This window comes from Mastacembelus armatus, chromosome 6, assembly GCF_900324485.2.
Source record: "Mastacembelus armatus chromosome 6, fMasArm1.2, whole genome shotgun sequence".
Taxonomy (NCBI): domain Eukaryota; kingdom Metazoa; phylum Chordata; class Actinopteri; order Synbranchiformes; family Mastacembelidae; genus Mastacembelus; species Mastacembelus armatus.
This window is the reverse complement of record NC_046638.1, coordinates 11619983-11634652: the sequence shown is the minus strand read 5'-3', so window position 1 is coordinate 11634652 and position 14670 is coordinate 11619983. Positions and strand designations below refer to the sequence as shown.

The 14670-nt window shown below is 39.5% G+C and overlaps 1 protein-coding gene across 13 annotated transcripts in view; it reads left to right on the top strand.

Moving 5' to 3' along the window:
* The window catches only part of mef2aa (myocyte enhancer factor 2aa), a 54376-nt gene that overhangs the window by 28427 nt on the left and 11279 nt on the right, over positions 1-14670 (top strand). For 3 of the 13 annotated variants that reach the window (XM_026312024.2, XM_026312022.2, XM_026312023.1), the window contains exons 4-7: positions 10537-10668; positions 10736-10870; positions 12322-12544; positions 13719-13778. In XM_026312024.2, coding sequence (XP_026167809.1) covers positions 10537-10668; positions 10736-10870; positions 12322-12544; positions 13719-13778 — 550 coding nt within the window. The remainder of the gene's footprint in view (positions 1-10536; positions 10669-10735; positions 10871-12321; positions 12545-13718; positions 13779-14670) is intronic. The other 10 variants (XM_026312031.2, XM_026312029.2, XM_026312030.2 and 7 more) reach the window with 6 other exon arrangements.

Here is a 14670-nt window from a genome sequence, read left to right as displayed (position 1 = left end):
TTTTATTACCACTTATAGAATAAATCCCTTAAAAAGCTCTGGACTGAATAGGTACTAGGACTTTCAGACAGGGGATGTTTATGTTGTCAATCAAAGGCTGAGCAGTGATTAAGACTCATTTCTGTCTTAATGAATGCAAATTGCCACATCTGCTATGGTGGGCTAGCTGTCCAGACTCTTCAATTAGCATGATTGATCAATTATCCTCCTGCTAGTAGCTCACTGGAAATGGAGGCTGGGGAACATGGTTGGGGTGGCAGAGGAAAGGAAGAGAGATGAAAGACTAGATGATAAATGAACAGAAAACTGTCCAAAATCTTTACTCAGTAAATCTGAGTCTTTATTTGATTACGCTAAAAGAATAATGGAATTTCCTTTTGATCAGCAAGAGCTATCAAAAATACACAAAATGGTAATTTATTTATATTGTATTTTTTTGAAAAAAAAATTGAAAAATATTGCTAGGTTATTCATATAAAAATAAATAAAATAGAAATTTTAGAGGCAACATGAAAACATGACTTTCTGATGAGAAAATATCTGGGTTAATCATTTAAGTTTATTATATGAATGGTAGAATGTTTTGCATGTACTAACTTACTGTATCATGCGCATTTCATGTCATGTACATCACTGCTGACTATGCATGTAATGTATGTTCTTTAGAAATGCATCAGACTTTTCAAATTCTAAGCATTTCAACCACCTAAACACAAATAATCGAACTGATCAAACTTAATTCAGTAATGTAGTCATGCTATTCATCAATTAGCTCTAGCAACTGACTTCTCTCCTTATTGAGTCACACTCCGATTTGAAATTACTGGAAATTTATAGTTACAACACGTTACAATGGCGTTATTATTAGACGAATAGTTGCATAACAAAATCATAGCTCTATGGGACAGGATTAATGTGTTATAACTGCACTATGTGAGCTGATCAGATGAAGCAGTTTTGAGTAACACTACAGTTCAGTGGCTGCCTTGTGTGCTTTTGTGAACTTTTAGCATGTTTTATCATAATTTGGTTTCATGACAGATGATATAATATTTATGTATCTAAAATTCATTTGACATATTTATTTGGCCAATATTACATCTTCACAGTTGTCTAAAGCTGACACAGTTTCACATTTACAACATGCAATGTTTGTGATAACCTTTAGCTGTCTTTAATTAAATGAGTGGATGTCCATGTGTTAATATTAGCTCATATTATAGTTGTTGATATTGAACACCACTTTGGTAATTATTACTATTATACAACAGCAGTAATAATTAGTAGACTTAATGTGGTTCGATGCATTTCTTAAGTTTTTCAGTCTCTGTGTTGTCATGTGCTTCAAATGCTTTTTTTTTTTTTTATATGAATGGCATCACTTCCTTTGCAGCAGAGTATTTTTCTCACTATCTGTTGTTAGTGCAGCTTTACTTTCTGCTGAGGTTCAGGACCTAATGCTTTCTGTTACATCTAGGGTAGATTACACTCATGACAAGTATAGCTGGAAATATCCACGACTTCTTATTGGCCATGGTTCCTGACTGGCCAAATTACTCTGTTTTTGTGTTTAATTATACACACCATTATCTATCATTTAGTGGTTTGTTTACAATGGGTTTAAAAGGAAAAATAGCAGTGTAAATCTAACAACAAGACAGAATTCAGAGCAGATGTTTATATATTTGACTTTAAATCAGGTGAAAAAAATTATTTTGACACTACTTTTCTTCACTTGGATGGTATCTACCTCTAGCTAATGCTAATATTTTAATTAATTAGATATATAAATTTATTGACTATTGTCAGGCCTCTACAATATACAATACAGCCTTACAGTATCTGCAGCTCTTCAGTATCTTTCTAATTCAGTTTTTCTCTCTGACTATGCCATCATCATATTACTGTTCTCCTTTTTGGTATTTCAATATAGAGCTCACAGCAGCAATGATGAGATATCCCTTTTAAGCTAAATCAAATGTCATTGCTATTGACTTAGACTTATTGAGTTGATGTTGATTTTCCAGGACTTTTCAATATATGTGAAAATTTTCTACCAAACCATTTTTAATACTAGAGAAAAAACTGCACTTTTGGGCTTCTGTGATTTATTGGTTTGATATTAAAATGATTTTCTATATTTCTATTTTGACTGTAGGTCACACACAGTACTGCACATTACTATAAGTATGATGGAATTATACTTTGGAACATTTTTTTAATGAATGGATATGGACATTCTTCATATAAATATAAAGTGACTGGAAAGGATGGTAAAGAAACAGCATTGGCAGCCATTACACAGCCACTTGTGTTTTTGAAATTCTTTTACCGTCTGCATTTCATTTCATATAAACACTGTGATGTGAAGATGCGCTACTTCCTCTTTCCTATATGCACATATTGTTGTATTCTTGAGAGTCTGCACGTCACCTTTAGGCCTGTGTTTCAGGCCAGCTCAGCCCCAGAGATAACTTGTGTCACTAGTCAAAATACACTCACTTTTATAACGCACCAGCATCTGATTTCAGAACAGTACACAATAACAATAATAAACAAGAACTCACAAATGTTACAGTGAAAACAGATAGAAGGGTTATCTTTGTTACGACGGCTGGCAGAATACCTCAGATAATGTTACTTGCATGTGGTTTCTACTGCCATGTAAGCCATTGAATCTTCAGAGTGAAGAGATAAGATAAAACTTCAAACAGTACTAGGAGTTGTTTAGTGAATGCTTTCTATGATGCATTTAGATGCTTGCATGTACAAATTAATTAGAGGAATTCACAGTGGCCCTTTGATTTTACATTTTGTGTGTGATGTGTTAATGCTATATTACAGCCTTTTTTATAAAGTTATGATGTGAGGTAGTTTAAATTATCCTGTTATCCACTTAATTCATTATTAGTGTTCTCTTGGCATAAAGCATCACATCTTCACATTTATATCTCTTTTGGAGTACTCCGGTGAGAGTTGTCTAAAAACTCTCCTCTTGCTACAGTGAGTGAAGCTGTATTAATGGCTCTGTTGCGAGCAACATGCTGGGTTTCAAAGTGCCCCTTTTTATAGGACAAGGACTCCTTTTCCTCTGGGCTTTTAGTAAAAAAGGGTCACCAGTCCTCTTTTCTAGTTTTCTGGTTATAATGAAACAGTTGTTTTAATGTTCATGTGATTCTATCAGTCTCTTTTATAATATGTGTCTTCTGTTATCGAACAACTACACTACACAGTAATTACCTGATAGTAGAGCCTTGGATTTTGTAACTATAAAAATGCAGTTTGAATATTGGAATTAGATTAGCCATAACCACTAGTGTCCTTGCTCTTTATATGGTATTTTGTCCTCTAGGGCTTTATAACACTTTTCCTTTGAATTGCTGAATGCTTTAACTCCATTATCAAGTACTGGTTCTCTGTTCATTTTAAGCCCATCTCACTGGTTTATTATGTCTCTGCTCTCCCGTGTGTGATGCTTGTTACCAGGTTACTGCTAAGAGATTTTTGCTTTTGGCACATGTTGTGCTTCATTGACGTCAGAGCTTTTTTCCACCCTCCCGACTACATTGCATATGTCTAATTTCAAACCAACGAGGGCATATAATGAAAGGAGACACAACAACAACAAAAAAGTCATGGTTTTCTAAACATTAGCATTCAGTAACAGTAATAAGTTGGCATTGTTCTATTAGATTTCTTGGATCCCTTGATTGGATGGCAGTTTTCAAATTCATTTGACAAACTACTAAAACAGAGAGTTTGAAGATGACACTGTATTTGACTACTGCTTTGTGTGGACGTACGTAGTTTTCATCTTTTCACAGGAAGGAAGATTTCTGGCACATTACTCATCTCCCATTAATGCTTTCAAGTCTATACAAAGCATTTTTATTGGTTTACTCACTAACTGATGTTGGCATTCATTTCTATTGATGTTTACATATATTAATTAAACATGTTAGAAATTGAAATTAATGAATATATCTTTTTGGTTTGACATTTTAAGCTTCCATAACTGATAATTCCTTAAAGATCCAGAAATAAACATGGTGCAACTGTCATTTACATGATTTCTAAAAGCAAGTTGTACTTAGGTTTACTACATTTGTATTACTGACTGATGAACATGAGACACATAGCAGAATTACAAAGTATAACAGAAATAATGTAATGTAACAAGTACTGTAACTCAGTAGTTGTCTCTGTGAAAGCTAATTAATACATTAAGACATTGATCTAGTTAGTGAGCAACAGTGATACTAGTAAGTCCACATAAGTCCACCCCCAGTGATTTTGAATGACCTTGCAGGCTGAATGGCTGAAATGACACCTTGCTTTAACAGCGCCCTGTCTGAGTTAGCTTGTGCAACAGTCAGCTTGCCCCTGTGCCCAACTCCTCCCACTGTGCGTGCTGTGCGCGGCCAACTCCTCCTGCCCAGGGGCGAGGACAGAGCAAAGCCTGTTGAGATGGGGAGGGGGCTGAGGGTGGGGGTTAGCTGGCATTGTGCCACCTTCTCCTGGCTGCTTGGCCTGACTGGGGGCAAACAGGGAGGCTGCTGCGTCTCAGATTGATGAGGACAGGTCTGTGGTCTGGGTATAGAGTGTTGCAGAACAGACGTCCTGCTGGCATATCCTGCCTTTCCTACCACACGCCCCCAGCCCTTCGTATTCGCCTTATCGGAACTCCTAATTGTCCTTATGAATATTTTAGAGGCGAGCAGAAATGGGAGTTAAGGCTTGGGGGTATGGTTTCAAGGGCCCTGACAACTAATGATCCACTCAGTGACTATAAAGAGGCAGAGGGAGACAGTGAAACATGGAGGAAAAACAATCAGAAAGGATTTTCAATAATCTTTATTCTTCCTTCAGTTCCTATCAGTTATTAATGTGTGCTACCTTTGCTTTGTGGAGTGTGTTTTTTAGATCTGTAGATAATAATGACATTGGTTTGCCTTTATCCTCAATTTGTAGTTTAATTCCCTCTTGTCTATACTGAAAATATGAAGCTGCTGATTGAGACTGTTCTCAGACTGTGGCAGCTAATAGCTTTGTCACATCAGTCATTCACCACAGTCTCAGAGCAGAAAGCTCTGGGACTGCTCACTGCACACCAATTGTCTCTGATTCAGTAAAATAGATGGTCTATATTTAATTGCCTATTTAGTCAGTAATTGTTTGCAGTATACAAGTTAGAATTAGATACAAGATTGTATCATACATATCTATCACTTTAGAACTAATGAGAGTTATTCACTTTGGATTAATAGCCCACTGACTCTTTGTTCATTGTGGTCTTTTCAGTCAGTGTAATGTCAGGTGGGATTCTATCTGACTATGTGTATTGTTTTTTAACAGCTGCAAGAGAACAGTATCAAAATAAAAATGCAGACAGTCGAGCGGAGAGCTTGCTCCCTCCTGCTGCTCTTCCTGTCCACCTAGTAACTATACAATGGAGGGAGCCAAAGGAAGGACGTGAATCTAGCCTCACATCCTGATATCAGTTCACTCATTAATGTGTAATGGTCACGAGATTAAACACGATATGTCTGGGAATTACAAAGGTCTCCTTATCTAGTAGCCCCTCACTCCCAACTCAAAGTATGACGTAGGAAATGTAGAGAGATGGAGGCTTCTTTACATTACAGTACATTACAGTACATTACAGTACAACCTAGTCCTGCATGGGTCAAGGCATATAGTGCCTAAAGACCAACCAAAAGAGCCTTTTTTCCCCGTCAAGTGAAGAATACAGCACCACAGGATAAAGGGAACATGATGGTAATAAAAGTCTCTTAAGATGTTATATAAGAGCAAAAATATTCCTTAGCAGATAAAAGCCTTCCTATCAGCCGCCTCCCCATGCTGATTTCCTAGTGCATTCACACTCAAAGAAGCCCTTTGATAAGAACATTAGATGGAACAGCCTGGACACAATGGTGATGTCATGAGGATTAGCACGCTACCTTGCTTAGTGCAGTGGTGGGCACAAGGGCTGATTCACAGCAATGTGGGCAAGAGGCTGGGAGACCCTGCTAAACTGAGGCAAGAGAGAGGGCCCGTGCATAACATCTGGTTAAAATAAAGCTTGTATTCGTTAGCAAAGCTGGAACAAACACAACATGCATTAAATATTCATGAAGTACTTCACATTTGGAACATTTTGTGTGTTTTTCTGCTGTATTGCCATTATACTACAAACTGTCTTGCTGTCAAGGGTCCTGTAACTAGAGCCCTGGTGTACCAGTCATAGGTCAGGTGGTGCTCTAATAGTGAAAGGTACTGTAATGGTCCATTTCCATTATACAGTTTTAGCACTACTTGGCTCGACTTGACTTGGCTTTGGTCATTTTCCGTTACAATTGGACTCCAAATTGCCCATAGGAGTGAGTGTGAGTGTGAGGTTGTTTGTCTTTGTGTCTCTATGTAGCCCTGTGATGGACTGGTGACCTGTCCAGGGTGTACCCCTGCCTTCCACCCAAAGAGAGCTGGGATAGGCTCCAGCAGATCCCTGTGACCCTGGTTAAGGAATAAGCGGGTATAGAAAATGGATGGATGGATGGTATCCATTACAACTGAGTACCACCTCAACATGGCACGATCATCATAGCATGGGATGGAACTGTTGTGACATCCTTTATACACGACACAAATGCGTAACAAGGTTGTTTTGTGAGTAGCGTTAACCATTTGCCTCGCTAAAGACTATAAAAATGAAAAAAGAAACATTTGCCATTGCTGGTTTTTAAAAATGGCGGGGTGAGACCAGGATTGGATGTTGAGCTTGTGACTCTTCTAGTGACCAATCAGTGGCCTGTTTGTAGTAAACAGACTAAGCACAACTTGCTTTTAGTATTGGCTTGGCTCCCTTGGAACCTGGGCCGAGGAGGTATTAAAAAAGTACCTAGTACCACGTACTAGTCCCTAATGAAAAACCCAAAAACAGAGTGGAGTGGAGTCGAGTAGAGCCGAGTAGTGCTAGTGGAAAAGCCCCATATGTATAGCCTTTTGCTCGGATTCAGGCACAGAGGAAGAGACAATAGAAACAGTCTCTTCATGCCTTCCTTTCAGCCACCTCCCCCACAATTTTAAAGTTCAGCTTTTATATCTAACCACGATCTTTCTTCTTTCCCCCTGCTTTCTATTCACGTGCTGTAGTGTACAGTGCATGAATAAGTTAAATGCAGAAAGCTCTCTTGACAAAAGACAGGGAGAACATCAGAGTGAAAAGGTTTTCCAAGACTCACAGCAGCAGAGTAAATTGCTTGGGCCCATTTTGCGTAAAGTACTTCTCAAGAAACAGGTGATGTAGGTGGCTTATGCAATGGTTTGAGTGTTATTTTAAGTCCATGGAATAGTGTCTGCTTCAAATGTTCAATAAAAGGAATATATTGTAAATGTAGTGCATATAGGCAAATCTAAGGTCTAGAAGAGTCTAATGTTTGCATGAAGTAATTTGAAGAACTGTGTAAAAGCTTTTTAGCAGTCTTTAAGATGCTTACTCTCCAGAATTACATTAAAATAGAATTCACACTGATATCAAATCATAGTTTTATGCAAGGATGCCTTTCACTGCATATACCTTGTAATGCAGAGAAGCAATTACTGTGCTGAATGTCCCACTATGGTTACAGCTACTGTAGGTTAAAACTCAGGGCTTAGGGGGCAATAACAGATAGATGATTTCTTTAGGACAAACAAAAAAAGTATCTCTATCATGCACACATAGACAACAGTGCCCAGTTGGTTTGACGTCAGCCACTCATAGTTTCATTTTTATTCTAAGAGCCAAATTTCTCTCAATACAAGTTTGGGCTGCTGTGAGAAAATAGCAGCTGGCCTTGTTCCCACTCATCTTTGTAAGTCTCTCAGGGCCTTGTAAATAGATTACACACAAGTTCCCTTGTCTGTATTCTTTGCAGCCCCTCTCTTGCAAAACAAAAAACAAAAAAAACAGCCCATATTTTTCACTAGAAATGCTACTGAAAATCCAAACTTCAGCTGTATTCGCATCCAGCCAACTTCACTTTCCAAAGCCTAAACCCCACAGTTTGATTCAGCATCCGAGAGGCATTTAAACTGCTTTTATCAAACTATTCATAATGCAAAAAGAGGCATGTGTTAAGATTTTTCTTTTCTAGGTCAAAGCACTGTAAGGTCTGGAACAGTCTGCAGCGTTGACATGTAAGCGTAAAGTTCATCTGGGGTTGGGTGGCCTTCAGGGCTACATGTGGTCCCTTCTACGGCCATGTCCCTGGACCACTGCATCTGATTGGCCAGAATGGGGAGCTAGGTCTTGACAGGTGTTTGGAAGAGGGACACCTGTTTGGCCATGTGCTGATTTAGTGATCCATTTACTGGGAGCTGTGGGCAACGTCTGTGGGACACCCAACACATGCCAAGTCATCTAACAAAGAATTACTGCCATGCTTTCACAGGTCTTCAGTGTTTATATGCGTTTTTTTACACATCACAACTACAGTGCATGGTTTTGAAGATATATATTGTAGTGATTGCTGTCATGTATCATGGAACAGATTTGAGTGCTGTCTGCCCTTGTCAACTGCTATCTGGTTCCTGCTCACCCACTGCCACCCCTCCCTAAATGGCTTTGGTCAGTGGGTGCGGCATGCTGAAGGCTGGCCAGGCTTGTTGTGAAAGTAGAGCAGCCCTGCTCATTCCGCACAGCGGTGCCCGACCAGTCTGACCAAGATATTCCCATAATGAGCAGGTTGGAACTTAAATTTGCAGGTTGAGATCAGATCTTTGGCTCACTGGTGGAGAAAGTGCATAGTTTAACCCCAGTAAACACAGGCCTTTCAGGACCCTAACTAAAGAGGGTTCGTTCAGTAAACAGGAAATGAACCAGCAAGGCGTTTTCTTAGAATGAGAAGAATGCCACTGATCAGTACCACACCAAACAGTAATGCATATGTGGTACAGTGCTGGCCATTCATTATCCACAGCACTTCTCTCTCTCTTGCTCTTTTTGCACCACTTATATTTCAAGAGTATGGCTGCTTTTCTGAACTTCCTTATTTCTGTCTCAGCTGCACACAGCGTCACGTTTCTTTCTACAATGCAGAGAGAATTAACTACAATTAACATTGTAGTAAATCTTTCAGTAATGTTTTGCACATGTATGCACATAGATAAAGTGAGCATTGAGGAAATTTAGCATTGCCTAATTTTAATGAGCAATAATATTGTTATACAGGAGTCTCGTAAAGCCATGGCACAGGTTTTAGGAAATGTGACGTACGCTGAGGTTGTGGTGAGCAGCTCTGGGTTAGCCGCATTGTGTGCACAGACCTAAACGTACTGTCACATCGCTGTCAGAGGATATAGCAGCTGTAGAAATACCCCCTCATCTCCCACCCCCTTCACACACACACACACACACACACACACACACACACACTCACACAAAAGTCAAACACTCTCACACCCAGCACACAGACATTGCAAATTTGCACCACACAAACTCCTACTCATATAGTTTCTGTTTCTTACTCTTTCTCTCTCTCTCTCACACACACACACACACAAACACATTTTCCATTTTGTTGGATGATGATGACCAGACACAGAGTACAAGGTCTCATTAGTGTGTGTAGGTTCCTCTCCTCTGGCTCACACACCGACCCCTACATCCACTGGAGTCAGCGACCTTCCTGTTAGACACGTGGCTTCCGAGGCAGCCCACAGACAGGGCAGGGCACTGCTGTGGACCTGCAGCAGCCTGATAGAGAAACCTTGAGAGCCACACATAAATCATGTTTTGATGTACACTGCCTTGATATCACAAGCTGTCACATGCTGTCAGCAAGTCTTGTTAACACCGCTATTCAGAGCTGTAATGAGGAGCGGAGAACAGCCTGTATGAAAGTGAGCAAAAGAGCACAGCATAGCATTTATTTGCATAGTTGTATGATGGGATTTTTTTTCCTGAAGTTACTTAAGGCTAGTTATGGCACCGCAACATACCATGCGATGTACTTATGAACTTTTTGCTTTTACAATAATTTCTCAATTTCATGCTTAAATAAGCATCTTTGACCAAATTTGATAATCCATTTTATTCCCCACATGCTTTTACTTTGATAAGATCCCATGAGTGACAACCATAGTGAATTACAGCCTGGGACAGGCTAAAGTGCTCTGCTGTAGGATCTTCTTATGCAGGGGTTTCTTCCAGCTGGGTAGCTTATGATAACTGAAACATAATGAAAAATGCAAACACACAGTTGCAGCAAGAGATGGGGGCAGGGAGGTGGGTAGAGAACAAGAGAGGAAGAGACATACAGGGAGGAGGATGATATTTTGTTTCACTTGAACACTTCTGTAGGTTGAACTTATAAAGAGTGATATTTCAGTCAGTATTTGTAGCCACTGTTTGCAACAGAAGGTAAAAGAAATCAGTAGCAAAGTTCATTAGACATACAGTGATGTTGATATTTGGCACATGCTTGAAGTTTTTCAGATAGAAATGTGTTAGGTAACAAACAGCAAAACAACATGTATATTGTTTCTTTTCAGAAATTGAGAAACAAAGGCCATAATGACTGTGCTAGTCCTGATCCCGATGACTGTTTTGGGCACAGCCCCCTCATGGACGACCATTTCGGCAAACTAAGCGAAGAGAGTGATTTAATGTACAAGCGCTGTGGTGTAAGTACTTCCTTTGTCCCCTGCTGTTTTGTGTTGATTCCTGTCTTTATGTTGATGTTCACTACAGGCGCTAAACAAGAAAGAACACAGAGGTTGTGATAGCCCGGACCCTGATGCCTCATATGTCCTCACTCCTCACACAGAAGAAAAGTATAAAAAAATTAATGAGGAGTTTGATAATATGATGAGAAATCATAAAATCGTAAGTACTGTAAATGCACCGTTTTTGCTTGGCTTTGTGGCACAAAGGATTTTCACTCTTTTTTTTTTTTTTTCATTTAACTTATTTCTCTTTTTGTTATACCCCCTTCCCCCCGAAACTGTCAACTTCTTTCAGAACTACTCTAGCTTAAGATTAATTCCCCTTTTACTAGGAGTGCATTTGTTTCTTGTGTTGATTTGTTCTGCAACTGATATTTTGGCACACCCTGATAAGATCACATTTCATTAACAGGTGAAATGTTGCATGTGCTGGAAAGATTACACTCCTAGTATGATGGTCATATTATCGCAAATCAAACAGCTGTTGCTAGTTAAACACATCAGCAACTTACAGCAAATACTTACTCGTGTCATGTTTATCATAAAGTTCTGCCGTTTCTGTGATTTAGGGGTAACTTTTTTCCCATCTAAAATCAGATTTGCACATCATAGCTCAGCAAATAAACAAAGAGGTTTTTTTTTTTTTATTTATTATTTTCTCAGCTCCTCTAAAATGTAATGTTTTTGTTTGAAGACTTGTATTACTTCTTTCTCAATCTAGCACTAAACTATAATCTTCTGCACAGTTCTAGCACCAAAGCGTTCCCAGACCACAGAACATTACCCTATCATTTAACAACCTTATTCTCTTAAAATAAAGTACCATATTAGTTCACTCTCTAAAATACCACAAATCTTTTGTGATCTTATCATGGGTGACAATATTAGAATAGTGCAAGAACATAGTGCTTACTAAGCAGTTGTTTTCTCTATGTTCTTTACATGAAGTGCATCACTTTGCCATTAACAAACTAATGATAACACTCAACTGGCTCACTGGTTAATGCTATAATGAAACGTTCTCACTGCCACCTGTCATTCTCACTTATGCTTTGCACAGTCAGCACTTACTTGTAGGTAAATGGAAGTGATTTACATTTCTTGCAGTTGTTGATCCCCACTACCCTTCTCTGCTGGACTGAGAAACGCATTACACGTTGTTGTGTTTCAAGCAGCAAAAGATCGTCTGTAGTGCTGACTGCTGCAATGCCAAAGTGATCACTTGAATGCATGTTTTTGGATTTTTTTGTTTTCCGTGTTTTGTGTGCACCGTAGTAGCTTTGAGGATCTTTGTGGATTCTGTATATGATGTTTATAAAAATAAACTTTTTCAATGGTTGAATGTTGTCACTCAATAATCTTCGTATGTTTGGCAGAAATGTTTCTTAAAATGTCCTGCCAAGCTTAAAATTAACAATGTATTCTTTTTTTAGTTTCTTAATGTGATCTGCCTATTTTGTGATTTTATTAGTTTCCTGAAGCTAACCCTCAAGGAGAGCTCTCTTTTAATGATGCCATATGAGCAACAGACATATCAGAGTTAACGTCAGTCCCTAGATTTTGAATGAATTTGTGTGTAAATGGCTGGTTTTGTGTGTTTCCCTCTTCTAGCCCACAGCACTGCCTCAGCAGAACTTCTCCATGCATGTGGCGGTGCCTGTAACCAATCCTAATGCCATGTACCAGCCAGGAGGGACTCTGGGCAGCCAGGCCTTGGCAGCAGCTACAGTCTCTCTGAGTGACAGTGGGATGCTGTCACCTCCACAGGCCTCTCTGCACAGGAATGTGGGCTCCAGTGCAGGCTCCCAGAGGCCCACTAGTGCAGGAAGTGCAGGTAAGTTAAAAACAACTCGATCAATAGGTCAGTGTGGTGTTCTGAGGGTGATTCTAACATCTTTTCAATCCATTAGTACATTTTTGTTATGTGTAGACTAATTAGACTAGTGAAAATTGAAGGTGGTCAACCATAAAATTATTAGTCTGGTTTAGTATGGACTGGAAAGAAAACATCTAGACTAGGACTACAGGGGCCAATGCTTTAGGGGTGTTGCTAGATGGATTTTGGACAGAGTTAAGTAACTTTTTGTCTTTTGGTTTTAATAGATAGTTTCATACTACTGAAACAATGTGTGTGGTATCGAGCTTGTGAAACTATTCCTTTAGGATCATTTTCAAATGTGTTTTATCTTTACAGTACAGTTCACAGTTTTTTTTGTCCCAAAATTGCATTGGATGTAAGGTTCCAAAGCTCAAACGGCCATGTCATACTAACGCCCTTTGACACGTGTTTGTGTGATATGTTTTTTCACACCCTTGGAAATGCTTCTCATCACACCTTTTACTGCATCAGCATTGTGGAAAAATGATGTCAGTCTTCTTGTGTGACTGGTCTGACTCAGTCAGTCCAGATGGCTTTTGCAAGAGTGAGTTCCACTGCATGTGATAAAAGTACTGTACATGTAACAAGGTTTGAGTTGCCTCATTCAAATTTATCCACATATTAGAAATACCTGACACCCGTTTTGTTTTTTGTTTTTTTTTTTTTTTTTTTTCAGAATAACCCCCTCCGTCTTGTTTGCTTTAGCAAACTTAAAAAGCTAAAAATTGTCCAGTCTCACATCGTGTCGTGCTTTGTGTGCTTTGATTTAAATCTGTCTCTTGAAAGTGTCTTGCTTGGTATGACTATTAAGGCTCCAACAGAGCCTGATCTCCAATAAAATGAATAATTGTTTGCTAACGTTCCTCATAGTGGAATGCTGCTTTCATCTCCAACATTATATTCATAACAAACAGCATGCTGAACACAGCTTGATGGTGCTCTCCATAATCATATATTGAATATTTCCCCACCATGAGGACACTGACTGGAGTACATGCTTCCCTTTTTTGCGCAGTGAAGATAGAGCTACGTGACATTTTAATGTCTGATGTGGCATCTCCATCACATGCTCTGCTAGCTTGCAGAAGGATGCAGATGGTTAATCATATCACTCTGTGCATCTCATTAGGTGGCATGCTGGATACTACAGACCTTTCAGTGCCAAGTGGTGTGGGCTCCAGCCCAGCGGGTAAGTCCTCCCAGAGAGAATCATTAGCTCTCTGTAGCTCTGCCCAATAGGCCTCCTGCTTAGCACGTGAGCTGGATAGTTGCATATCCATCTGTGATTGGTTCAAGGCAGTTGTCACTATCATTAATTGATAGAGCCTTTGCCTGACTATATTATCACTGCATGCAAAGGGAATACATGTGTTGCGCCTCTCGACAGAGAAGACATATGATATGCTTGTTTGATGCATGTTTGAGATGGGAAATAGCTCAGCAGCATTCACACACTGTGGTGTTTATGCTCGATAAGAATAATCAGGCAGAGCAATTAGCTTTCCTACTGACTTTGGCAGGTAAATAAATGCAGTGTTTCCTTTAAACCTGTCACCTCTATGTAGCCCTCCCGCCTCCTGTTTCCTTCCCTCTATTGACAGGTGCATCTGTTTTCCCCCACTACCCTGGCAGCCCTTATAAGGCTGGAGAGGCTCTGTAAGATGCCTAGACTAGCATAACCCTGTAGGTATTCGGGCCATGACATCCCACTAAGTCCTCAGTACACAATGACCGGACAGCCTGTCATGGCTGCAATGTGCTGTGTGAGAGGTGGAGGCAGGTGGAGTTTAACTCTTTCCTTATCACTCACCTCCTGTTACTTCATATAATACATGGAAGCAAAATGCAGCATGTTGTAATAAAAGGGCATGAGATTAAATCATAATCACAAGTTTGTTGAAGACCACAAGAATTTAGGCTTAAGAAAACACTCGATTAGCCATTAGAACATATGAATATCACCTCAGACTGGTTTACAGTTAGTATTTTAAAGGAGTGCAGGTTACGTTTTTGAGGTTTGAAGGTTGACACTGGGTCAGGGTAGAGTTAGGATTGCTGCCAGAGGGGTCAGCGTTTGGCAC